This window comes from Agelaius phoeniceus, chromosome 15, assembly GCF_051311805.1.
Source record: "Agelaius phoeniceus isolate bAgePho1 chromosome 15, bAgePho1.hap1, whole genome shotgun sequence".
NCBI lineage: Eukaryota > Metazoa > Chordata > Aves > Passeriformes > Icteridae > Agelaius > Agelaius phoeniceus.
Window position 1 is genome coordinate 19,792,149 of NC_135279.1, and position 25,665 is coordinate 19,817,813.

At 51.5% G+C, this 25,665-nt stretch overlaps 1 protein-coding gene and 1 long non-coding RNA gene across 2 annotated transcripts in view; both read left to right on the plus strand.

The window, feature by feature from the left end:
- Nucleotides 1–25,665, plus strand: part of LOC129126568 (uncharacterized) — a 250,177-nt gene that overhangs the window by 215,878 nt on the left and 8,634 nt on the right. The window contains 1 exon segment of the mRNA XM_077186300.1: nt 18,000–18,370. Coding sequence (XP_077042415.1) covers nt 18,000–18,370 — 371 coding nt within the window.
- On the plus strand, nt 4,861–8,967 carry LOC129126580 (uncharacterized). Its single transcript, XR_008535100.2, has 2 exons — nt 4,861–4,905; nt 6,826–8,967. It is a non-coding gene; the product is annotated as an uncharacterized LOC129126580 (long non-coding RNA).

The following is a 25,665-nucleotide window of genomic DNA, read 5'->3' on the forward strand; positions in this document are numbered from 1 at the left end:
CCGCGGGAGCCACCGGCGCCCCTGCCGGCCGTGCCCGGAACTGCACCCAAGGGGAAAGCGCCGCGGCCGAAAGGCCGGGACCGGCTCCGGGCTCTGTTTGTTGTCACTGCCGGAGCTGTTGATACACACTACTATCATTATATTATACACACTAGTAAAGAACCATTATTCCTAATCCCATATCTTTGCCTGAGAGCCCCTTGATTTCACTATCCTAAAAATTAAGAGGGAGGGGGTTTGCATTCTCCATTCCAAGAGAGGCTTTTTCTGCCTTCCCAAGCAGACGCCTGTCTTGTAAAGCAAGACAAGCACCCACAGGCACTGAGGGGGGCTGCAGGAGGGGCAGAAGAAGGCCCTGCAGCACTTGGGCACAAAGGCCCAGCAGGTGAATGCAAGAAGGGAGCAGCAAAAGGCCAAGCTGAAGGCAAAGGCCAGGGCAGAGCTCCTACAGCCCCTGAGGGATCAGCCCCAGGGCCCAAGGGGGCCCCAGCACCCAGGGCACGGCTCGGCCACAAGCACCCGGCAGAGGCATTGCCCTCCTCGGCAGGGCACAGCCCACCCAAACAGCCCCTGGCAAGGAATCAGGGCTCCGGCTGCAGGGCACAAGGACACTGCAAGCACAGACAGCAGCACCCTCAGGACCAGCAAGTCCAGCCCGTGATGGACATGGATTGGCAGGGCTGGCACAGCTCCCATCACACCAGGGACCCTCCACACTGGAGCCCTTGAGAACATTCAGCTCGGTCTGCATTGAGAGGAGGCATTTCCTGATGGACACAGGGGCCTCTCAATCTGCTCTGAATCTTAGACCTAAAGGGGAAAATAGTAAAGGAATATTTTAATTTTTAAGGGAATGAGTGGGAAAGATGAGCAGGTATGATTTGTTCAACCACTATTAGAAGCTGTGGGGGATAGGTTTGAAATGAATTTCTTTTTCTTCCTCCTGTGATTGTAATTAACTAGGAAGGAGTTTGAGAGCTGGATTTTAATACTGTAAAAAGGGATACAGAGGCTAGTTCTGTTGTACCTCTGTGTCAAAAGTGTGACAAGGCCTATGCTGAAGTGAACCCAGAAGTGTGGGCAGCCCCAGGGAAATACAGAAAATTAGATATGGAGCCTCTACAAATTAAAGCAACCAGGACAAGCACTACCCTGTTCCAAGAGAGGGAAGGAAGGGCTCACAGCCTGGTATTGAGTCCCTGTTAAAGGCAGGGCTTTTGGAGCCAAGGATGTCTCCCTACAACACTCCTATCTTGCCAGTCAACAAACTGGATGGATGGACACAAGGAGGAAACACAGAATTTTCAAGTGTTAAAATTAAGATTAACTGAGGCGAGTGGCCTGGGCCTTCCAGACAGGGAAAAAGAATTTGAATTATGGGTGGACGTTAAACAGGGTCTTGCCAAAGGAATTCTTGTGCTAAAATGTTTAACCCAGTGGCCAGAGAGCAGCCTCATTGTCTGCAGAATTGTGCAGCCACAGCTTCCGTCGGAGCAGAGGCTGAAAACTGATGACAACAGGAGGATCTCCTAGAGTTCAAGTCTGGCATCAAGTTAAAGCTTTGACAACCAAAAGAGCCTCTAAATGGATGAGCAGGGCTCGGTGATTACAGTATGAAACTTGTTCAGTGGCACAGGAGGATTCAGAACTGAGGACAGGGCAAGGGTTTAACCCAGCCTCCTGTTTGAACAGCCTGGAGAGGGGCTGGCAAGGAACCCAGGACTGCACTCAAGGGACAGAGCTCCCGAGCCAGGCTGGGAGAGATTGATGGGACATTCCCTGGCCTGAGGGAGACAATGTGTTTGTGGATGGCTCTGCAAGGGCAGCAGGAGGGAAAAGAGCTACAAGACAGGCTGTTATTAAGGAAGGGGAATCAGACAAAGCGCAGGTCACCGGCCCATGCTCAGCTCAACCCAAGGAGCTGTGGGTGCTTGTAAGAGCCTGGCACTGAAATGCCCTGAGCAGGAAGGCTTCAAAATCTTCTGCTGACACCATGGCACCTAACAGGGGGGGCAAAAGCAATTCTGACTGCTTCAGCAATCACTGGATCACTTATTAACCTCTTGCTAAAACAAATAATTCAAAGATAATGGATTGTGGAAGCAATAGATTCAGATGGGGAACTCATTTTACAGGAAAGACCCTTCAGGGGGTTATGGCAGCTTTAGGAATACAATGGGACCTCCATAACCCCTGGCAAGCCCAGAGCTCGGGTTGGGTAGAAAGAATGAATGGGGAAATAAAGAAACACCTTTGGAAGCCGGAGATGGAAACCAAGATGCCATGGGTACAGCTTTTGCCATTGGCCTTGGCAAGAAAAAGAGCCAGACCCAAGGCAGATATTCAATTATCTCCCTTGGAATTCATGTCTGGAATTCCTTACCTGGGCAATTCTCCACCTAGTGCAGGGTGGAAATAAGGGATGTAAATGTAAGGCAGGCTGTAGCCAGGATCCTGTCTCCTGTGGAATCTCTCCCCCAGGAAGCTGGGCTGGCACAGAGCCTGCCCTGGGACTTTGCTGTTGCCAACACCCAGCCAGGCCATCGGCTCCTGCCTAAGGAGTGCAAAGCAGCACCACTGGTGGCCAAGGGGCCCACGCCAAGTGTCCCTGAGGCCAGAAACAGCCGCCAGCACAGCTGAGCACGGGGGGACCCCTCAGCCTGGCCTCAGGGGCTCTGAAGCCCCGGAGATTTGCACTTCCCGCCTGCAGCAGGACCATGGGAGCCGCCCCTGAGCCTGCCCTGAAGGCAACGCAGCAGCAGCCAGGGCTCCACAGCGGGCCAAGCCCCTGGGCCTGCCCACAGATCCTCTGCTCAAACCCTCGGGAATCCTGGCCACCCTCCCCTGGCACCTCCAGCCACTGCGGCCAAGCCTCGCTGCCGCTGCTGCAGCTCCAGCGCTGGCTGGGCCTGCACTGCCACAGCTGCTGGGGAGCACCGCGGCACAATTCCACCCTGGGGCTCACTCACACCCACACTCTGGGCTGACTGCGACTGCACTGCTGCAAAATGTACCCATTCTGCTTCTTTTAAATCTTATTTCTCTGCTCAGAAAAGTTTCTCTACTCAAAGGTTTGCCTTTGGGAAAGAAATTTTAAAGGTTTTATTTAAGGGGTTCCCAGTCTGTTCGGATGTTAAACTCATCTCCACCACTCAATGGAGACGAGTTTAACATCCGAACAGACTGGGAATAGCCCAAAAGACACCCACAGAGATAAGGACCAGCAACAAAACATCAACGCCCCGCAGCAAACAGCAACCAACAGCTACCCCAGACACTGCCCCCCGCACAGCTGGAGACACCTGGTCTGGAAAAGGCTGAGAAGGAAATCGAGGAGTGTGGGCGGAATTCACATCAGAGGGGAAGAAATCCGAGTCTAATAGGAAACCAAACACTAAAAACTTACACGACTTGGAAGCAATGAACATTAAAGCAGTGGATTTAGATTGGTTCAGACTACGTAAAGTTTAGGAAAAATCGAGTAAAACTGACATGTCATGGAATGATGTTTTCTGCATAGCTGGGCTATGTGTGGATGAAATGTTTTCTGTTGCACATCCTGGCCAGAACCAAGTAATGCCTTGACTCTCTCACACTAAAGAGATTCTTGGAGAGTTTTTGTTTTCCCTACAGTTTCAGTGATAAGATTACAACATGAGAAACATTTTTTATAATAATCCTACTTTATATTGTCAGGTAGGTTTGGGACAGAAGGGTGAGAATCAATTTTTGGTCAGGGTTTTTCCATGTTCGCCTTTATGTTGCATTTTGCAAAATTGAAGAGCTTTAACCGTGATACTTTTAACTCTTAAATAGTTAATACTTTTTTTTAAAAAAGCAGGGTGAAGCTGCAAAGGGAAACAGCAAATGGAGAATGTTGGGAATACTTTACTATAAATAAATGGGGGGGAATTGAGATGAGGGACTACATTTTGTTCATCATGAAAAAGAGACCAGTGTGTTACAAGAGTTGTCTGCTGACTATTTCTGTACTACTTCATGAGATATGAGCTACAAGGATACCAGGGAAGGGGTTGCAGGAGCCCACACATAGTCCCACCCAGCAAATGGTACAAACAGATAACTCACAGAAATAACTGACCAGGGAAAGGCTGGGGAAAGGGCAGGGGCAGATTAACACCCAGCAGGGAAACCTTTCCCGCTGACAAATGGTACAAGCAGATAACTCACAGAGATAATGACCAGGGAAAAGCTGGGGAAGGGGCAGGGGCAGATAAACAGTCTGCAAGGCAGGATATTTGCTTGCTTAAGCTTGATAGGGCACAGTTTGCAAGGCAGGACATTTGCTTGCTTAAGCTTGATAGGGCACATATTGCATTAATCATAAGATTTTGGTAATTTTCCACGGAGAAGTCACCAAATAAGGACATAGGGTGAAGAAGACACGGCTGAGGAAGACTCCGCAGCCTTTATCACCGACCACCAGGAGACAGAAGGATGACCCCCTAGCAACAACCAGCGCAGGCGCAGAGAACTCCGAGATAACATGGACTCCTGAAGGATGGAGAGGATAAAAGGACTGAATCAGAAACTAGTTGGGGCGGCAGTTGGTGGAGCGGAGACTCCCCTGTCGCCCAGCGCTGAGCCTTTGCTTACGTAGTATAACTGCTTCAATAATTAATAAATTCTTTGATTGGAAATTACTCATTTTGAGTCAATTTTATAACAATTTGGTGCCGTGACTCGGATGAGAGTTTGGATCGGGTAAGATCTACCCAGAGTGGGGGGCGCCTCATCCAGTGCTTTCCGGGTGGCCCCTCTGGGAGAACCTCCGCCACCCTCACCGACGACCCTAAAATATATACTAGTAAGCAAACGGGACAAATTATACCAGTGACCCCCTTAATAATCTGTGCACGGAGTCTGGACGAAGACGCAGGACGCGTAAGTATAAAAGGGAATCCGTTCGGGCGGGGTTGGGATCCCGGAGTGTGGCGGTGGACAAGTGTGAATGAGAGGAGGGCCGGCAGCCGGACTCTCCAAGTGAGTGCGGACCCTTGAGTAGTGCGGTTCCCGTAGACCCGCGAAGGGCTCGGGCCACAAAAAAGGGGAAGTGAAAGGAATTTGAGAGTGAAAGAAGGCACTCCGGATGAATGGGGCAGGGGAAAAGCAAGACCCCAACCCAAGTCAAACTCCCCCCCATTCCAAGGGACAGTCCCCTAGGATTTATGCTTAGTAATTGGAAGCATTATCCGGGGACCGAGACTAAGGATAGGGCCAGAATGATACATTATTGCATGGAAGTATGGGGTGGGAAAGAGATTTCCAAAAAAGTTTTTTGGCCCGTGTTTGGATCATCTGAAGACTGGGTTCGACAGGACTTGAACCTATGGGTAAATTCTAAAGAGCCCTTCTCGCAAGAGGAGAGTGATTATGCCAAAATATGGGTAGCAAGACCCGAAGTGTATGTTTTCCAATTAAGAGAAGGGAAAGGGGATCCGGACAAAAAGGGGAAGAGGGACAATCATTTGGGCGACTTAATTATAGCACCGCCCCCATATGTCCCACCGCCAGCACCCAATGCCCCACCACCTCCACAACCACCTGCACCGAACAATGATGAAGAGGGTAACCAAGGGGAGGTTAACCAAACCGGTTACCAAGGCCCGATTACAAGGAGCCGCAGTAGGGTTGAGACGGGGCTATTCCCTCTACGGGAGATGCCCATGGGTGGACCACAGGCAGGTATAGGATTTATTACTGTCCCCTTGAGTTCGGCAGATGTACGAGACTTTAAGAAGGACATGGGACATTTATTAGAGGACCCTTTTGGGGTAGCCGAGAGGGTCGACCAGTTCTTAGGACCAAACATCTATACCTGGGAAGAAATGCAGTCCATTTTGGGCATTCTGTTCTCTACTGAAGAATGGAATATGATAAGAAGGGAAGGAATGTGTATTTGGGACACGCAGCATGTCCAAGGCCCGGCTGCGGACACTAAATGGCCCCTACAGAACCCCCATTGGGACCACCAAAATGCGGCACATAGATTACTGACTAAGATACATCAAAAAAAAAAAAACACATTGGGGATCACAGGGACTGGTAGATTATTTTGCTGCAAAGTATGTGAGTGTGGGAATCTGGGACATTGCCAAACAAGTAACCAGAGGATGCCTAATTTGCTTACAAGTAAATAGAAAAAAAAAAAATTTGAGAAAATTACCGGAGGGAGGCCGACCGCTAGCGAAAAGGCCTTTCTCCCACATTCAGATAGATTTCACCGAGCTCCCCAAAGTAGGGAGAACCAAATATTTATTGGTCTTGGTGGACCACCTAACACATTTTGTGGAAGCCTTCCCAACCGTAAGAGAAACAGCCAAAGTAGTTACGAAAATATTGATGGAAGAGATAATCCCGAGATACGGGGTCCCAGAAGTCATTGACTCAGATAGAGGGCCGCATTTTATTTCCCAAGTTACCCAAAACTTAGCAACAGCTCTGGGCATACGGTGGGAACAACATGCCCCCTGGCATCCCCAGAGCTCTGGACGAGTTGAACGAATGAATGGGGAAATAAAAAAGCAATTGACCAAACTGGTAGCAGAAACCAATTTGACCTGGGTTAAATGTATTCCTCTAGCATTGCTAAATATAAGAACAAGACCTAGAGCTGATTTAGGGGTATCACCCTTTGAAATGATGTATGGGATGCCGTATAACCTAGAAAATCCTAACGAACATCCTGTCATTAATGACACATGTACGCAAAAATATTTGGTGGAATTGACAAAGTACAGAAAGGCATTATGGGAAAAAGGTACGTTAGCACAACGGCCTCCTTTAGATTTTATCTTACACCAGGTACAGCCAGGAGATTGGGTGCTCGTGAAAAGCTGGAAAGAAAACCCCTTGACTCCAAGGTGGGAAGGACCGTTCCAAGTACTCCTCACCACAGAAGCAGCCATACGAACCGCTGAAAAAGGATGGACTCATGCTAGTCGCATAAAAGGACCGGTAAAACCCCCTCACAGCTGGGAGGTTTGCAGTCTCCCGGGAGAAACCAAATTAAAGCTGAAACGAACTAATAAATGATTTGGATAGTAATCTGGGTTGGAGATAACCATTATCTCCAAACCCAGCTAATAGGGAATCGGGAGGCTCTTGGATATTGCAAACTCTTAGAGGACGAGTTGAGAAAGCCCTACTTTAAGTCCCCGAGATTAGAACATAAAGGGCACCCATGGGAGGGGGAAAAAGCACAAAACAAAGATATTAGGTTAAAGTGTAACTGGTTAGATTGTGACTGTCACCCCCTTGTATGCTTTTCCTGTAAATTGTGTCACGAACCTTGGTGCTCTCATTGTCGGAGTGGTAGAACACCTAGGGGAATTTGTACGCCGTGCTATGAGAAAGAGAGGAGACTAACTTCTATCATTCTTAGTAGCAGAGTTGCTACGGGGGAGGTAAAGCTTGGATCTGACGAGTGGTGGGAAACCTTTTCCAAAGGGGTAAATCCTGATCGGTTCTGCTACCACCCTAATGAACCGATCCCCTTTCTCCTGGACATCCTGGAAGTGGTGTGTCGGAAGAAAGCCCCCAATTTGCGGCGTGACCTCTCATTAATAAAAGCTAATAACTGGGCCGCCAGTGCTAAAAAGTGGAAACGGGAGGTTTATCCGGCTCCTGAAGAATACCTCTGCTGCCGAGAAGATGGCAAACCCCGAGGCTCGCAGCAACCGAGTCGTCGGGCGAGGCAGAGAGGTAATAACCAGTGGAGTCCGTCGGAAGCCTCGACCCCCATATGGGATGTCCAGGAAATGTTGGCCGTCCTGCCCCAGGATTGGTAACCCACCACTGGGGAAACCAAAGGTAAAATTCAACCTGAGCTCCGACAATGACAGCCCCAAATTACAAGCCTTAATTCTTTTCTGGTGCATCGTAACAAGTTCAGGGGCAGAAGGGTATTCACATCAACCCTTCAAATGGTCACTGATTAGATGGGAAGACCAGTATGTTATCCAGACCAAAATCACGTCTGGCGCACCCAGCTTTTTATGTACTTTGTGTGATTTAATACCTGTAAATCCATGTTTAAATCAGTTTGGATGTTATTTTTGTCCAAGCTCAAACCCGGGAAAAGGGTATTGTAACTATCCAGGACACTTTTACTGTGCTTATTGGGACTGTGTATCAGTAAGCTCCTTTGGGGGGAACGAGGACGGGTTTATCAGAACTGGATGGGGTCCATACGGGTGTACACAGCCCACTTCCACATATACCCAGAAAGAAGGAGGGTTAGATGGAACATGCAATATGATTTACATTAATGTGACAAAACCACATGACCAAGTCTGGTTATTAGGGAAAATGTGGGGAGCCCGATTATGGGAACCAGGGACAGACAGAGGGAGGCACTTTATAATCCAAAAGACAACCGTGCCACACGACCCCGAACCAATTGGACCAAACCAGGCGATAGCTGGAGAACTAACGCTAGGAGAAAATAATGGAAATGAATCAGAAACAGCCCCAACCACTAGTTTTCCAGAAATGTATAAGCAAAACTTTACTGATTCGACCCGAGGACCTGAAAACCCGGGAGAAGGGGACTTGTGGAAAATATTACAGGCCACTTTCCCAGTCCTGAATGAGACCCATCCAAATCTAACTGAGGAATGTTGGCTGTGTTACACCGTAAACCCCCCGTTCTATGAAGCCATAGGGGTAACAGCAAAAAGCAGACGAGTAAATGGGACCAACCCAGCTAGGTGCCTATGGAAAAAAGAAGGAGAAGAATCGAGAGGGATAACCTTGGCAAGGGTAACGGGGAGAGGAAGATGTATAGGACGAGTACCAGTGGAAAAACGACATCTATGTCAGGTTATGGGGAATTTGAGTGACCCTAAGAAACCTGCCAGCTGGATACTGCCAGCAGCAAATACTAAATGGGTCTGTAACACTCTTGGAGTCACCCCATGTATAAATATAGACCGATTTAATGAATCCAGTGACTTTTGTATTCAAGTATTGATAGTACCCAGAGTCCTTTACCACCCCGTAGAGTACGTTTATGAACAATATCAAAATATAGGACCCCACATAGTGAAACGGGAAATATTCACAACCTTCACTGTAGCAATGTTACTAGGAATAGGTGCAGCCGGGACAGGAACAGGAATAGCCTCACTCATACAGCAACACCGAGGATTCCAAGAACTAAGAGCCTCTGTAGATGAAGACCTCAGGAGGATCGAAACCTCCATCAAAGTCCTCACAGAATCATTAGATTCCCTAGCAGAGGTAGCCTTACAAAATCGAAGGGGGTTAAATCTATTATTCCTGCAACAAGGAGGACTATGTGCTGCTTTAAGAGAAGAATGCTGCACATATGTAAACAAGAGCGGAATTATACGGGACTCAATGGCAAAACTACGGGAGGGGCTAGAAAGAAGACAAAGAGAAAGGGAAAAACACCAAAGCTGCTATGAATCTTGGTTTAACTATTCTCCTTGGCTTACAACTTTATTATCAACGATAGCGGGTCCACTACTTCTCTTACTATTGGGACTCACGTTTGGCCCTTGTATTTTTAATAAATTGATTAGCATTGTAAAAGGCAGATTAGAAGCTGCTCACCTTATGCTCACACGAGCAAAATACGGAACCTTGAAGATGGATGATCCAGAAGAATCTCTGGAGATCAGCAAAAGGGAATTAGAGTGTTTTGACGAACAAAATTGAGTATCAAAACAAAGGGGGGATTGAGATGAGGGACTACATTTTGTTTGTCACGAAAAAGAGACCAGTGTGTTACAAGAGTTGTCTGCTGACTATTTCTTTACTACTTCATGAGATATGAGCCACAAGGATACCAGGGAAGGGGTTGCAGGAGCCCACACATAGTCCCACCCAGCAAATGGTACAAGCAGATAACTCACAGAGATAACGACCAGGGAAAAGCTGGGGAAGGGGCAGGGGCAGATAAACAGTCTGCAAGGCAGGACATTTGCTTGCTTAAGCTTGATAGGGCACAGTTTGCAAGGCAGGACATTTGCTTGCTTAAGCTTGATAGGGCACATATTGCGTTAATCATAAGATTTTGGTAATTTTCCACAGAGAAGTCACCAAATAAGGACATAGGGTGAAGAAGACGCGGCTGAGGAAGACTCCGCAGCCTTTATCACTGACCACCAGGAGACAGAAGGATGACCCCCTAGCAACAACCAGCGCAGGCGCAGAGAACTCTGAGATAACATGGACTCCTGAAGGATGGAGAGGATAAAAGGACTGAATCAGAAACTAGTTGGTGCGGCAGTAGGTGGAGCGGAGACTCCCCTGTCGCCCAGCGCTGAGCCTTTGCTTACGTAGTATAACTGCTTCAATAATTAATAAATTCTTTGATTGGAAATTACTCGTTTTGAGTCAATTTTATAACAATGGGGTGTCCAGGGGTCCCTGTGCCCAGGAAAGGGGGTGCACGGGCCCCGGTGTTGAGGAAGGTGGTGGGTGGGGGCTGTGGAAGGCAGGAGTGGGGGTCCAGGGGGTGCTGGGGTCAAGGAAAAGCGGGGGCTGGGGTGTCTGAGAGGGGGAGGGCCGGGAAAGGGGGTGCGGGGGGGCATTGGTGCTGCATGAGGGGGTGCAGGAGGGTCCCCGTGCTGGATAAGGGGGTGCAGGGGGGGTCCCTGTGCCTGAGAACGGAGGGTTTGGGAGGGTTCCAGTCTCAGATATGGGGGTGCACGGCGGTCCTGGTGCAGTGGAATGGGGGCTTAGGGGGTCCTGGTGCTGTATAAGGGGATGCAGTGGGGTCCCGGTGCCCAGGAATGGGAGTTCAGGGGTGCCAGTGCCAGATAATGGCCTGGCTGGGATCTGGTGCTGGGAAAGGGGGTGCAGGGGGTCCCAGGGCCAGATAACGGGATGCACTGGAGTCCCGGTGCCCAGGAATGGGGTTCCAGGGGGTTCCATTCCCGAGTTCCGGGGTTCAAGGGGTCCTGGTGCCTGAAAATTGAGGTTCAGGGGGTCCCGGTGCCGGATAAGGGGATGTAGTGGATCCCGGTGCCCAGAAATTGGGGTTCAGGGCGGTTTCCCTGCCTGGGAATGGGGGCTCAGGGGGTTCCAGGCTGCAGATAAGGGGGTGCAGGGGTTATCGGGGCTGAGGAAGGGGGTGCAGGGGGGGGTCCCAGTGCCCGGGAATGGGGTTGGGAGGGGGGGGTGGGCAGCAGCTGCTGGAGAGAGACTGGGACAGACTGGAATGGACTGGGACAGACTGGGAAAAGAACCCACTGGGAGCAGAACTGAGGCAGCAGAGATCATACTGGGATATACTGGGACCACACTGAGGGCTACTGGGAACATGCAGGGGACAATTGAGATTGGACTGGGAATGGTTTGGATCATCCTGGGACTGACTGGAATCATACTGGGAGTGATCAGATCTGTAGTAGGGGTGAAGAAGAGAAACTGGAATAATGCAGGGAGCAACTGGGATCATACTGGGAGCAGCTGCCCCATGCTGGGGTCATACTGGGATCATACTGGGACTGATGGGGTGACACTTGGAGTGACTGGCATAGTACTGGGAGTGTCTGGGAGTAACTGGGATCAAACTGGAGGTGACTGGACTTATACTGGCAGCAACTGGGACCACAGCGGGGGCAAATGGCATCGGGTAAGGTGTGACCGGGCTCATCCTGGAAGTGCCTGGGGCCACACTGGGCTCTTCCTGAGAGGGACTGAGAGTGAAAGGAACCATACAGGGCATGACTGGGAGCCGCTGGGACCGTGTCGGGGGCAACTGGGATCCTACCGGGAGTGATTTGGACCATACTGGGAGCGACCGGGAACCACCGGTGAGGCGGCGGCGGAGCTGGGAGGCGGCCGCAGCGCAGGTGGGAGCCGCGCTGGGTTGTGCGGGGGCTCGGGGCTCGCTGCGGGCCTCGGGGGCGGCAGGGGGCTCAGGCGGGTTCCTTGTGCCGTGTCCGGCCCGTGGTGCCGCTGCCGTGAGGGCGCTGCGGGAGCGGCTGCCCGCGGTCTCCTTGCGGCCGCTGCCTCGGCAGGAGCCGCTGCCGGAGCAGCGCTGGCTCGGCCCGGTTCCTGTGGCTGGCACAGGGGCGGCTGCCCCGTGCCCGGGGCTGTGCGGGGAAATTCACGTGGCCGGAGGTTTCCGTGCCCCGAGGAGACAGAGGAGTCCTGGACAAGTGACTTTATTGCTGAGCAGAGGGAGAGGCCGTGGCGCATTTGCCGTGCGCTCGCTGCCATTGTTGTAGTTCGCAGCCTCCTTTTTATCCTCATTTTCCCGGCTCATCTCCCTCTCCCTTTGCCCACTGGCTGAGGTACTTGGAAGGTTCAGACCTCCCCATCTGCCAACTGCACGTCCTCGTTAATGTGCACCCCCACTTTTGTAGAACAGCCGATATTCACGGCTCTGTTAAGTCTTTTTTGTTCTCGACGTTCAGGAATTTAGCGGGACTTTCTGCGAGCAGCAGTCCATGTTAATTAATAACATTTATTGAAGCTGGTGGTTTCGCCCCTTACTTCCTTATCTACAAGTCCCTGGCCCGCCGCTCAGCTGCTGAATGAGCTGCACTCTCAAGGTCCGGAGCATGGTAAAAAGGTGAGAGGTGCTGTAGCACATCAGAGCAGAAGCAGCATTCGTTTAACCCATGGTCTGCCAGGGAACCACAAAACCGTGTCCCATTCCCATCCTTTCCACGTTTGGACTGGTACATGAGCTGCTTTTTTGTTTCCTTTGTTATCTGTTTCACCACTTTGGCTTTGTCATCTATTTGCCAAGACCAGTTTGAGTCATTTGATTTTCCACAAACTCCTCTTTTCTCTGCTAACAGATGATCTGATCCCGTCCCATGGTGAAATGTTGTGTTCCTCATTTCAGTGGATTGCTCAGCAGGAAGGTCAGGAGCTGGAGCTGTCTGGTTGGTTATTCCGAGGACAGCTTGTAATCTAATGGTGCCATTGAAATGAGAAATGGGTTCTGTGGCTCCTGATATGAATTGGTTTGGGTTCCCAGGGGCTGGTCCATGGTGTTGTAGGATTTGTTCTGCTGGCCGTTCATCTTCTCCCCATCTTTGGCCGCTCTCTCCAGCCAGGGCTGCATCAATTGACCATTTGTCTCTAATTAAATCATCAAATACTTGGATTCCCAACTGATTTCCCGGAACTTGTGGTAGCAAGAACATCTCAGTGCTCTAATCCACCCTATATAACATAGACAGTGACAGCACACGTTGGAGTGGGCAGAGGGATGATTCCCCCCATTTATTTATAGTGAAGTTTTCCCAACATTCTCCATTTGCTGTTTCCCTGTGCAGCTTCACCCGTTTCTGTCGCAGGGTCAGATATCCTCACCCCGGGCTCTGCCTTGAGCTGTGCAAATTCCATCAGCGCAAGCAGGCAGAGCTCGGGGTGAGGGGCAGGGGGAACCAGCCCAATTCCTGCCCCAGGCAAGAGACCCAGGTACATTGGCCAGGCTTTGCCCAGCAGGGTTCATTTGCATTCCTAAAGCTCCTCTCCTGGCTGACTAGAACCAAAGCTTCTCTTCCAGGGCTGCCATCTGGTGAGTCACATGTGGCCCCCCGGAATCTGCTTTTTTAAAAAAAAGTATTAACTATTTAAGAGTTAAAAGTATCACGGTTAAAGCTCTTCAATTTTGCAAAATGCAACATAAAGGCGAACATGGAAAAACCCTGACCAAAAATTGATTCTCACCCTTCTGTCCCAAACCTACCTGACAATATAAAGTAGGATTATTATAAAAAATGTTTCTCATGTTGTAATCTTATCACTGAAACTGTAGGGAAAACAAAAACTCTCCAAGAATCTCTTTCGTGTGAGAGAGTCAAGGCATTACTTGGTTCTGGCCAGGATGTGCAACAGAAATACTTTCATCCACACATAGCCCGGCTGTGCAGAAAAAATCATTCCATGACATGTCAGTTTTACTCGATTTTTCCTAAACTTTACCTAGTCTGAACCAATCTAAATCCACTGCTTTAATATTCATTGCTTCCAAGTCATGTAAGTTTTTAGTGTTTGGTTTCCTATTAGACTCGGATTTCTTCCCCTCTGCTGTGAATTCGGTCCACACTCCTGGATTTCCTTCTCAGCCTTTTCCAGACCAGGTGTCTCCAGCTGTGCGGGGGCAGTGTCTGGGGTAGCTGTTGGTTGCTGTTTGCTGCGGGGCGTTGATGTTTTGTTGCTGGTCCTTATCTCTGTGGGTGTCTTTTGGGCTATTCCCAGTCTGTTCGGATGTTAAACTCGTCTCCATTGAGTGGTGGAGATGAGTTTAACATCCGAACAGACTGGGAACCCCTTAAATAAAACCTTTAAAATTTCTTTCCTAAAGGCAAACCTTTGAGTAGAGAAACCTTTCTGAGCAGAGAAATAAGATTTAAAAGAAGCAGGATGGGAACATTTTGCAGCAGTGCAGTCGCAGGCAGCCCAGAGTGTGGGTGTGAGTGAGCCCCAGGGTGGAATTGTGCCGCGGTGCTCCCCAGCAGCTGTGGCAGTGCAGGCCCAGCCAGCGCTGGAGCTGCAGCAGCGGCAGCGAGGCTTGGCCGCAGTGGCTGGAGGTGCCAGGGGAGGGTGGCCAGGATTCCCGAGGGTTTGAGCAGAGGATCTGTGGGCAGGCCCAGGGGCTTGGCCCGCTGTGGAGCCCTGGCTGCTGCTGCGTTGCCTTCAGGGCAGGCTCAGGGGCGGCTCCCATGGTCCTGCTGCGGGCGGGAAGTGCAAATCTCCGGGGCTTCAGAGCCCCTGAGGCCAGGCTGAGGGGTCCCCCGTGCTCAGCTGTGCTGGCGGCTGTTTCTGGCCTCAGGGACACTTGGCGTGGGCCCCTTGGCCACCAGTGGTGCTGCTTTGCACTCCTTAGGCAGGAGCCGATGGCCTGGCTGGGTGTTGGAAACAGCAAAGTCCCAGGGCAGGCTCCGTGCCAGCCCAGCTTCCTGGGGGAGAGATTCCACAGGAGACAGGATCCTGGCTACAGCCTGCCTTACATTTACATCCCTTATTTCCACCCTGCACTAGGTGGAGAATTGCCCAGGTAAGGAATTCCAGACATGAATTCCAAGGGAGATAATTGAATATCTGCCTTGGGTCTGGCTCTTTTTCTTGCCAAGGCCAATGGCAAAAGCTGTACCCATGGCATCTTGGTTTCTATCTCCAGCTTCCAAAGGTGTTTCTTTATTTCCCCATTCATTCTTTCTACCCAACCTGAGCTCTGGGCTTGCCAGGGGTCATGGAGGTCCCATTGTATTCCTAAAGCTGCCATAACCCCCTGAAGGGTCTTTCCTGTAAAATGAGTTCCCCATCTGAATCTATTGCTTCCACAATCCATTATCTTTGAATTATTTGTTTTAGCAATAGGTTAATAAGTGATCCAGTGCTTGCTGAAGCAGTCAGAATTGCTTTTGCCCCCCTGTTAGGTGCCATGGTGTCAGCAGAAGATTTTGAAGCCTTCCTGCTCAGGGCATTTCAGTGCCAGGCTCTTACAAGCACCCACAGCTCCTTGGGTTGAGCTGAGCATGGGCCGGTGACCTGCGCTTTGTCTGATTCCCCTTCCTTAATAACAGCCTGTCTTGTAGCTCTTTTCCCTCCTGCTGCCCTTGCAGAGCCATCCACAAACACATTGTCTCCCTCAGGCCAGGGAATGTCCCATCAATCTCTCCCAGCCTGGCTCGGGAGCTCTGTCCCTTGAGTGCAGTCCTGGGTTCCTTGCCAGCCCCTCTCCAGGCTGTTCAAACAGGAGGCTGGGTTAAACCCTTGCCCTGTCCTCAGTTCTGAATCCTCCTGTGCCACTGAACAAGTTTCATACTGTAATCACCGAGCCCTGCTCATCCATTTAGAGGCTCTTTTGGTTGTCAAAGCTTTAACTTGATGCCAGACTTGAACTCTAGGAGATCCTCCTGTTGTCATCAGTTTTCAGGCCTCTGCTCCCATGGAAGCTGTGGCTGCACAATTCTGCAGACAATGAGGCTGCTCTCTGGCCACTGGGTTAAACATTTTAGCACAAGAATTCCTTTGGCAAGACCCTGTTTAACGTCCACCCATAATTCAAATTCTTTTTCCCTGTCTGGAAGGCCCAGGCCACTCGCCTCAGTTAATCTTAATTTTAACACTTGAAAATTCTGTGTTTCCTCCTTGTGTCCATCCATCCAGTTTGTTGACTGGCAAGATAGGAGTGTTGTAGGGAGACATCCTTGGCTCCAAAAGCCCTGCCTTTAACAGGGACTCAATACCAGGCTGTGAGCCCTTCCTTCCCTCTCTTGGAACAGGGTAGTGCTTGTCCTGGTTGCTTTAATTTGTAGAGGCTCCATATCTAATTTTCTGTATTTCCCTGGGGCTGCCCACACTTCTGGGTTCACTTCAGCATAGGCCTTGTCAGACTTTTGACACAGAGGTACAACAGAACTAGCCTCTGTATCCCTTTTTACAGTATTAAAATCCAGCTCTCAAATTCCTTCCTAGTTATTACAATCACAGGAGGAAGAAAAAGAAATTCATTTATTTCAAACCTATCCCCCACAGCTTCTAATAGTGGTTGAACAAATCATACCTGCTCATCTTTCCCACTCATTCCCTTAAAATTAAAATATTCCTGTACTATTTTCCCCTTTAGGTCTAAGATTCAGAGCAGATTGAGAGGCCCCTGTGTCCATCAGGAAATGCCTCCTCTCAATGCAGACCCACCTGAATGTTCTCAAGGGCTCCAGTGTGGAGGGTCCCTGGTGTGATGGGAGCTGTGCCAGCCCTGCCAATCCATGTCCATCACGGGCTGGACTTGCTGGTCCTGAGGGTGCTGCTGTCTGTGCTTGCAGTGTCCTTGTGCCCTGCAGCCGGAGCCCTGATTCCTTGCCAGGGGCTGTTTGGGTGGGCTGTGCCCTGCCGAGGAGGGCAATGCCTCTGCCGGGTGCTTGTGGCCGAGCCGTGCCCTGGGTGCTGGGGCCCCCTTGGGCCCTGGGGCTGATCCCTCAGGGGCGTTAGGAGCTCTGCCCTGGCCTTTGCCTTCAGCTTGGCCTTTTGCTGCTCCCTTCTTGCATTCACCTGTTGGGCCTTTGTGCCCAAGTGCTGCAGGGCCTTCTTCTGCTGCGGGAACGGGGCACCGAGGGTGTGGCTGCTGCTGGGGGAGGAGGAGGAGGGAGGGAAGGGCAGGGATGGAGGGGGAGGAGGAGGCGGGTTAAGGGGGGAGGAGGAGAGGGAGGTGGAGATAGGACAGAGGAGGAGCAGGAGGAAGAGGAAGAGGCGGGACAAAGGCGGATCAAGGCTGAGCTGCGGGAACCACGCGGTCTCGATCCCTGCCTGAATTCGCAGCCCCCACCTGTGGGATCATCGCCCCCCCCCATGGCTCCGGTGAGCGGGGAGGGGGAGCCCGGCCCGGATATCCCGGGGGGTCCCTGGGTTGGGTTTTTGGGGGATGTTTGGAGAATGAAGAAGTCCAAGGCTGAGCGGAAAAGGCCCCTCGGGGGGACATCGGGGGGTGGCGGTGGCGGCTGCCGGCAGAGGCAGCCTGGAGGAGCAGAGCCCTGTGTCCCCCAGGAGGCCAAAGTGGGGAGGCCAGAGAGGGGGGAGCGCCGCCATTGGCGGGAGCCTCAAGAGCCTGGAGAGGGGCAGGGGGGACTCCTTGGAGCCGCTGCAGCCCAGAGCAGAGAATGAGGGGAGAAGGGAGCCCGGGAGCCCAAAGAGCCCCGGCATCCCAAAATAGGGAGAGCCAAGAGGGGGCAGTGCGTCCCCAGAGACGGCCTGGGGGGATCTCGTTGCCCTTGCCTGTGACACGGAGGCAAATCCCATGCTGTCCTTGTCCTTCCTCGCCCAGAGCAGGAGCTGAGCATGGAGAGCAGGGAGGACAAATGCCCGCGGCAGAACCTGGTGGCAGAGGCCGTTTTGAGCGGCTCCACGGTGCAGGAAGCCAACGGGGAGGAAAAGGCCCGGAGATGCCGCACGAGGAGGGGCTGCAAACGCAGATGGCGGGGATGTGAGGGGGAAAGAGCCAGCCTGGGCCGGGAAGGCGGCCGGAGATGGAGCCAGAGCTCGGAGCTGGTGCTCCATGAGCAGCTCCATGATGGGGAGAAGCCCCACACATGCGTGGAGTGTGGGAAGAGCTTCAGGTGGAGCTCCCACCTGATCAGCCACCAGAGGATCCACACTGGGGAGAGGCCCTACGAGTGTGGGGAGTGTGATAAATGCAGGAAGAGGTTTCAGACCAGCTCCGATCTCCTCCGGCACTATCAGAGTCACACAGAGGAGAGGCCATTCCGCTGCCCCGACTGCGGGGAGGGATTCAAGTACAACTCCCACCTTGTCACCCATCGGCGCATCCACACGGGGGAGAGGCCCTACGAGTGTCCCCAGTGTGGGAAGAGCTTCTCCTGCCGCTCTAACTTGACCCGACACCAACGGAGGCACCGGTAAGGGAAGCCCTGCGAGTGCCCCGAGTGCGGGAAGAGCTTCGTGCGCTGCTGCAGCTCCATCCCCCACTGGAGGAGGCACTTTGGGCACAGCCCTGGTCACTCACATTCCCTGTGATCCATGTTGGGAACACACCTGGCTGCTTCTCCTTTTGGTTTGGCCTTAATTTTCCTCTGCTTCATCTTCATCCTTTAAAAACACCCAAAACTGGGTTAAATGAAGGAAATTAATCAAATATATCTGATGTTCCATAATTTCTCAGTTGTTTTAGAGCCAATTTAGGATTTGGGGACACATTCTGCGTGGAGTGCTGCTGTTGCTAAGAGGCAGGAATTTGATCTCACCCTTCTTGTGTTGCTAAGAACTCCTCCCCTGACCCAAACCCCAACTCCACCCTTGGGATACCCTATAAAAACCCCACGGTCCTGCCCTTGCCCTGTCTTTGGGGGGTAAGAAATGGATTCCCAAAGGATCAGCCCTTTTCCCACTGGATTCCAAAGAATCAGCCCTTTTCCCACTGGATTCCAAAGGATAATCCTCATTCTCCACTTAATTCCTAGAGGATCAAGCTTTTCCCACTGGATTCCCACTGGATCAGCCCTTTTCCCATTTGATTTCCATTGGAGCAGCCTTTTCCCACTGGATTTCCAGAGGATCAAACTTTTCCCACTGGATTCCCACTGGATCAGCTTTTCTTACTGGATTCCCATTGGATCAGCCTTTTCCCACTGGATTCCCAGAGGATCAGCCTTTTCCCACTTGAATCCCAGAGGATCAACTTTTTCCACTGGATTCCCAGACTATTCTGACTCTCTCACTGTTTTTGTTTGTTTGTGCATTTGCATTTGCATTTTTAATTTTTCCTAATAAAGAACTGTTATTTCTACTCTCATATTTTTGCCTGAGAGCCCCTTCATTTCAAAATTAATTATCATTTTTATAGGGTTTTGGTTTTGTTTTTTGTTTGTTTGTTTTTTTGTTTTGTTTTGGGGTTTTTTGTTTGTTTTGTTTTTTTTTTGGGGGGTTTTTTTTTGAGAGGGAGTGGGATTTACATTTTCCATTCCAAGGGACGCTCCTGAAATGGGGAGACACCCCCAAGGAGGTGCTGTGTAAAATCGTTCCTGGAATATGTAAATTATTTTATGGATTTGCATAAGGGTCTATGAATATGCAACAGGCTGATGTAATTAAAACCAGAATAATTAAGGGGTGTCCCCGAAAATAACTGGGGGGTCTTGGTGGCCATAATAACCTTTGCTCAATGGTCCTTGTCTCCCATTACATCAGCGTGTATCCTATTCATAGATATTTTTGCATATCCTTAAACTACTTTACATATTCCAGGAACAAAATTGGCTTCATCCTGTTTGGGGATCCCACCCCCCTCCCAGCTCAATTTGGGGTGTCCCATTCCCCTCCCAGTTCAATTTTGGGGGTCCCATCCCTCTCCCAGTTCAATTTTGGGGGTCCCACCCCCCTCCCAGCTCAATTTGGGGGTCCCATCCCCTTCCCAGTTCAATTTTGGGGTCCCACCCCCCTCTTTTCCCCTCTCTCCGTCCCCTTTCCGATCGTTCCCCCAGTCCCCTCCCCCGTGTTTGGTTTTGGGGGTTCCTGGCACCTCCTGCTCCGTTTTGGGGTCCCGACCCCGTTTTGGATTAATTTGGGGTCCCCACCCCATCCCCAAGGTCACCTTCCCCCCCATTTCCGTTCTTGGCAACTGATGAGTCATCAGCGACAAACGGTCTGATTGGCTGGAAATTCCCCCGCGCGATCTCTGATTGGTTAGGCCTATGAGAGGTGGTCTCTGCCTGGCAGCTGATGAGTCAGACTCGGACCGGGCGCTGATCGGCTGAGAATCGCTGAGCGGGGCCATTGCCCTGAGCTTCTGCCGGGTATCTCTGTCGTCATCACTGCCGCGCGTTCTGATTGGCCAGAATATGTTTTGGGGTGGGGACGGGAGGAACTGGGGTTATTTGGGGTTTATTTCGGTTTATTTAGGGATTATTTTGGGTTTATTTGAGGGGTTTTTTTGTTGTTTTGGGGGACGTTTTGGGGAGTTTATTTGGGGTTCTTTTGGTTTAATTCAATTTATTTGGGGTTTTATAGAGTTATTTGGGTTTATTTGGATTTTTTTTTTTAGATTTCTTTGGTGTTTATTAAGATGTACTTGGAATTAGTTGAGTTTATTTAAGAATTATTTGGGATTTATTTGGGCTATTAATGGAATTTTTGGGGGTTTTCTTGTGTTTAAATTGGTTTATTTGTGCTTAATTTGTGGTTTTTTTAGGTTATTTGGGTTTTTTGTGTTTTGTTTTTGTTTTTAATTTGTTTGGGGTTCTTTCAGTTTATTTTTGTTTATTTGAGTTATTTGGGTTTATTTGGATTAATTTGGTTTGGTTTTTTTGTTTATATGGAATTATTTGGGGTTTATTTGGGGTTATTTGGGTTTATGTTGGTGTATTTGGGGTTTATTTAGGTGTACTTGGAGTCATTTGGAAGTATTTGGATTTGTTTGGGGTTATTAGCATTTTTTAGGTAGTGTTTTTGGTTTTGGGTGGTTTTGGCGTTTATTTAGGGATATTTGGGTTATTTGTGGTCAGAAAATCCAGAAATGTTTCTCCTCTAACAAACGGGAATTTTTACCAAAACATCCAGAATTTTTCCCCAAAAACCAGGAAATATTCCCTTAAAAATCTCGGACTTTTCCCAGCCAATAGCGGCACGTCCCACTCCAAATCATCCAATCATCACACTTCATCTCCCAAATTACCCAATCACGGCGCCCCCTTCCCCAAACAAACCAATCACCGCACGCCTCCCCTCAGCAACACCCGTCTCCCTTGTCTGGATCTAACCAATCACCACGCGCCTCCCATAGCAACTCCCTCCTCCCTTGCCCCGAACCAATCAATCACCGCGCGGCTCCCCTCAGCAACGCCCGCCTTTGCCTTGCCTGGAACCAACCAATCACCGCGCGTCTCCGCTCAGCAACCCCCGCCTATTCAACCAATCACCGCGCGTCTCCGCTCAGCAACCCGCCTCCCTTGAGCCTTTCATGTCAATCACCGCACTCTAAATCAAACCAACCAATCACCGTGCCCCTCCCCTCAGCAACTCCCGCCTCCCTCCTACCCAATACAACCAATCACCGCGCGTGTACCCTCAGCAACTCCCGCCTTCCCCGCGGCACTCCAGCCAATCAGAGCCGAGCCCGAAGCGGCGCCCCCTGACCCCGGGCCGGGCAGGAGCGGGCGCCCCCTCCCCCCTCGCTGCCCCCTCCCCTCCCGCCACCCCCGGGAGCCCCTCAGGGACCCCCGGGACCCCCTCAGGGACCCCGGGAGCCGCCCCGGGCTCGGGCGGGTCCTGCGGGAGGCGCTGGAGAGAGCGGGGAAGGCGCTGGGAGAGGACGGGGGGCTCCGGGAGCTGCTGAGGAGGCGCAGGGACAGGTGAGGGGTCCTGGAGGGATCGTGAGAGGAATTTGGGGAGGGGTCTTGAGGAGGTTTGGGAGGGTACTTGGGGAGGGTCTGGGGGGAACTTGATGGGGTTTTGGCGGAGTCTGGGACTGCTGGGGGGACTTTGGGGGGGAATTTGGGGAGGAGTCCTCGGGGGGTGTCACAATCCGTCCTCATGGACGGGTTTCGTGATGGTTCATGGATTTGATCTCCGGGTGCAAAAAGAACCGACACAGTACAAGGGGGTTTGCAATGATAATCAAAACAAACTCACCTTTATTGAATGACCACAGCAAAATGCGATAGAGGGATTAAGGGAGAGAAAAATAGGAAGAGAGAGACAAAAGAGAGAGAGAAAGAAAGAGGTGGATAGAGCTACCAAACGTAGAGACAAAGTCCTTTGGTCCAGTCCAGTCGAGGATCCGCCTGTTACATCGGGGAGATCTCGAAGTCTCTGGCTAACTCAGAAGTTTTTATTATGATAAATCTATTAGAAATTGCCGGGCGGGCATGGGAAACAGATACAATAAGGAATAGATGTAACAGGTAGTCCATGCTCTCAGCAGTAAGCGAGAGCCATTGTCCTCTTGGTCCAGTGGTCACAACCTGCAGGCAAACATCTCGCTTTGGTCAGCTTGCCTCCCCCACACGCCTGCCCCGGGCTGGGGGTTTCAGTCCCAGTCCTTGGAAGGAGCAGAGGGGCCTTTTCACACGGGGGTTCCATGTCTCAGTCCTTGATGGAGAGGCTTCTCACATCTCCGTCTGTCTGTCACGGCGGTTGCAAACGAGTGAGAGGGGTCTTCTGCAGGGGAGCACCCAGAACTCAGGAGAAATCCAGCCAGGCCGAGAGGTGGGACAGCTCCCAAGGCTCTTGTTGCAAAAAAGGCACAGTGCCCCCTTCTTAGCATACAGCAAACAACACCTGTGGAAACAAATAACACTGTGCTTTCAGGTCTCAGGGCCTTTGGCCTGTCACTTTCTCCTTCAGAGCCAGAGATTCTAGACAGGGGGGTCTTCTCTTCAGTGGTCCCTCAATGACAATTGTGAGGCAGATGAGGGAAAATTCAGACAGACTCTCACACATGGTGGTGCTCAGAGACCACTGTGACATCAGTGAGCCCCACCATGACTGAGGGTGTATATAAGGGGCGCAGAGCCCTGGGGTGCCCAGTCCCATGAGAGCTACTCTTGTAGAAGGAAGCAGCTCCTGGGATCTGTCCGTGCTACAGGAGCTCAGAGATGGAAGAGAGCAAGACAAAGCTCAACTCCTTCCAGTCACCAGGCCCCTGCCCAGCTGGGGGCAAGACCAGGCCCTCAGCGGGCACTTGGTGGGGGCAGTGGGTGCCTCAGCCTGGCCACGGTCAGACACTGAGGAGGAGGAGGAGGAGAGAACCTTTGTCATCATGGAGGAAGAGAAGAAACCTGACACAGATGACAAGTGGGGAGATGTTGGGGCCCGAGAGCTTGGCCTGAGGGAAGAGGCCACAAGCTGTGAATTCTCCCAGTCGGTGCCAGCAATGACAGCGAAGGAAGCGTCCCCACGCAGAGCAAGGAGTGCCCACGAGCTGCACCAGTGGAAGGTGGCTGTGAGAGTGCTGTGGGGAGATGGGGCACAGCAACAGCCCTGCCAGTGGCAACAAAGGGCAACAGTCCAGGAGCTGCCCCCAATGGAAAAGGAGGTGACTGAGCCAGAGCTGAGCCAGCGAGGGGAAGGAAGTGTGAACAGCCGGGAGAAGCAGGCACATTCTCCTGCCCCCAGGGAGGAGGTGCCATCAGCAGGGACACAGAGCCCAGTCCCTGCTCCAGACAGCCCCTGCTGCCCCCCAGCCCCTCACCCAGCCCACTGGGAGCCCAAAGCCCCAGTGAGCAGCTGGAAGAGGCAGAGCAGGGCTCAGTGCTGGCAGAGAAGGAGAGTGAGGAGGGCACCTCAGCTGGCAATGATGAAGACTGGGAATCCTACAGCCAGACTGAGCTGTCCCCAGAGTGCCAAGGTGAGGCAGAGCCAGAGCTGTCCCATGGAGAGTTCAGCAGCTCCCAAGACCTCTCCAGCTGGGAAGACTGCAGCGAACCAGAGCTCAGAGAGCTCCTAGATGTTTCCACGGAGGAGGACAGCAGCAGCACAGACCTGCCACAGGACTGCTGTGAACGTAACAGCATCTTCAGCTGCGGGCCCACTCCCTTGCTGTGGGAGGAGGAGGAGGACGCCGACTGGGATGAAGTCAGCGTCCTGGAGCTGTACGAAGGCGAAGGCAGGGCCCAAGGGCTGGCAGACCTGGCAGCAGATGGGCTGCCACTGCCCGTCCCTCAGCAGGTCTGGGTTGAGGGGCAGGCAGCGGAGTCCCTGTGTGCCTCGCTTCCCTCGCTGTGCAGCGAAGGCTCCGTGGGCCAGCAGGGGCCCAAGGCAGGGCCCCAGAGCGCGGGGCCTGCCCCGCAGAGCCCTGGCGGCGCCTCAGCTGGCCAGCCGGGAGCGCAGGCCCGCGGGCAGCAGCAGCTGCCCCCAGCAAACGGCCCGGCCGCCTCAGGCGGGCGCTGCGGGCGCTGCGGGCGCTGCTCCGCTGGCCCTGCCTGGCGCGGCAGCTGCAGGAGCAGCGCCCGTGGCCCTGCCCAGCCCGGGCCGGCCGATGGCGGCTGCTCCCTGCGCGGGGCCCCAGGGAGCCGCACGGGCGGCCTCGGCCTGGACACGGCCCCGCAGCCTCAGCTGCCCCGGCCAGCCTGGAGCATCTCCCCAGCACCCGCAGGCACTGCTGGGGCCAGCCCTAAACAGCACGCGTGGGACCCCACTGGTGCCAGAGCGCTCAGCAGGGAATCCCAGAGTCATCGGGGTGGGAAGAGACCCTGACGCTCACCCGGTGCCTCCGGGATCCTGGCAGCACCATCACCACCGCAAAACCACATCCCCAAGGGCCACATCCGCACAACTCCTCAACGCCTCAGAGACAGCGACTCCACCGCCTCCCTGGGCAACTTCTTCCAACGCCTCATCCCTCTGTCAGAGAAAAATTCCTTCTGATATTGAATCCGAACCTCCCCTGGTGCCATCAAGGCCATTTCCTCTCATCTTGAAAGGATTCTGCGCTGCTCCTTTGGGATTATATCCCTGAAGAATGTGCACAGATGGGAGCTGTTGCTCCATGGATGTGACTGCAGGACTCTGACTCAGACCATTCTTTCAAAACAAATTAAAGTTGAGTTTAAGAAATAGGAGTAGTAAAAAAAAAAAAAAAAGAAAAAAACTTACACAAAAAGTATTTTCAAAAAATTTTAAAAAAAGAATAGGAATAAGAAGATTAAGAAGAAATAGTAGTAGTAAATTTAGTAAGAATAATAAGAATGAGAATAGGAATGAGAAGATGAAGAGGAAGATGAAAAACTAGTAATTAATATAAGAATATTAAAAAAATAAGAATGACATAGTAAGTAAGCATTACAAGTGAATAAGATTAATTAGAACGAGAAGAAGAATATTTTAAAGAAGAAGAAAGAATAGTAGTAGCAATTAAGAAGAAGAAGAAGAAGAGGAAAAAGAGGAAGAGAAAGAAGAAGAGAAAGAAGAAGAAATAATAATAAGAAGAAGAATATTAAATCAAAATGCACATCTACACATCTTCTAGAATCCCAGAATGCAGGAAAGAACCTTAAAAAGTATCTACTTCCAACTGATCATCTTCTGAGCTCTCTCTCCAAGACTTCTTCCGTACTTCTATCTCCCTAGCTCCCATTTCTTGTTCAATAAAATCCATGTCCAAAACAATCTGGTTTTGTTCTCCCATGGTCTCATTTGTGCCTCCACTGGGGCAGAGGCGCCTCTCCCTCCTGGCACCTTAAGCCTGGATGG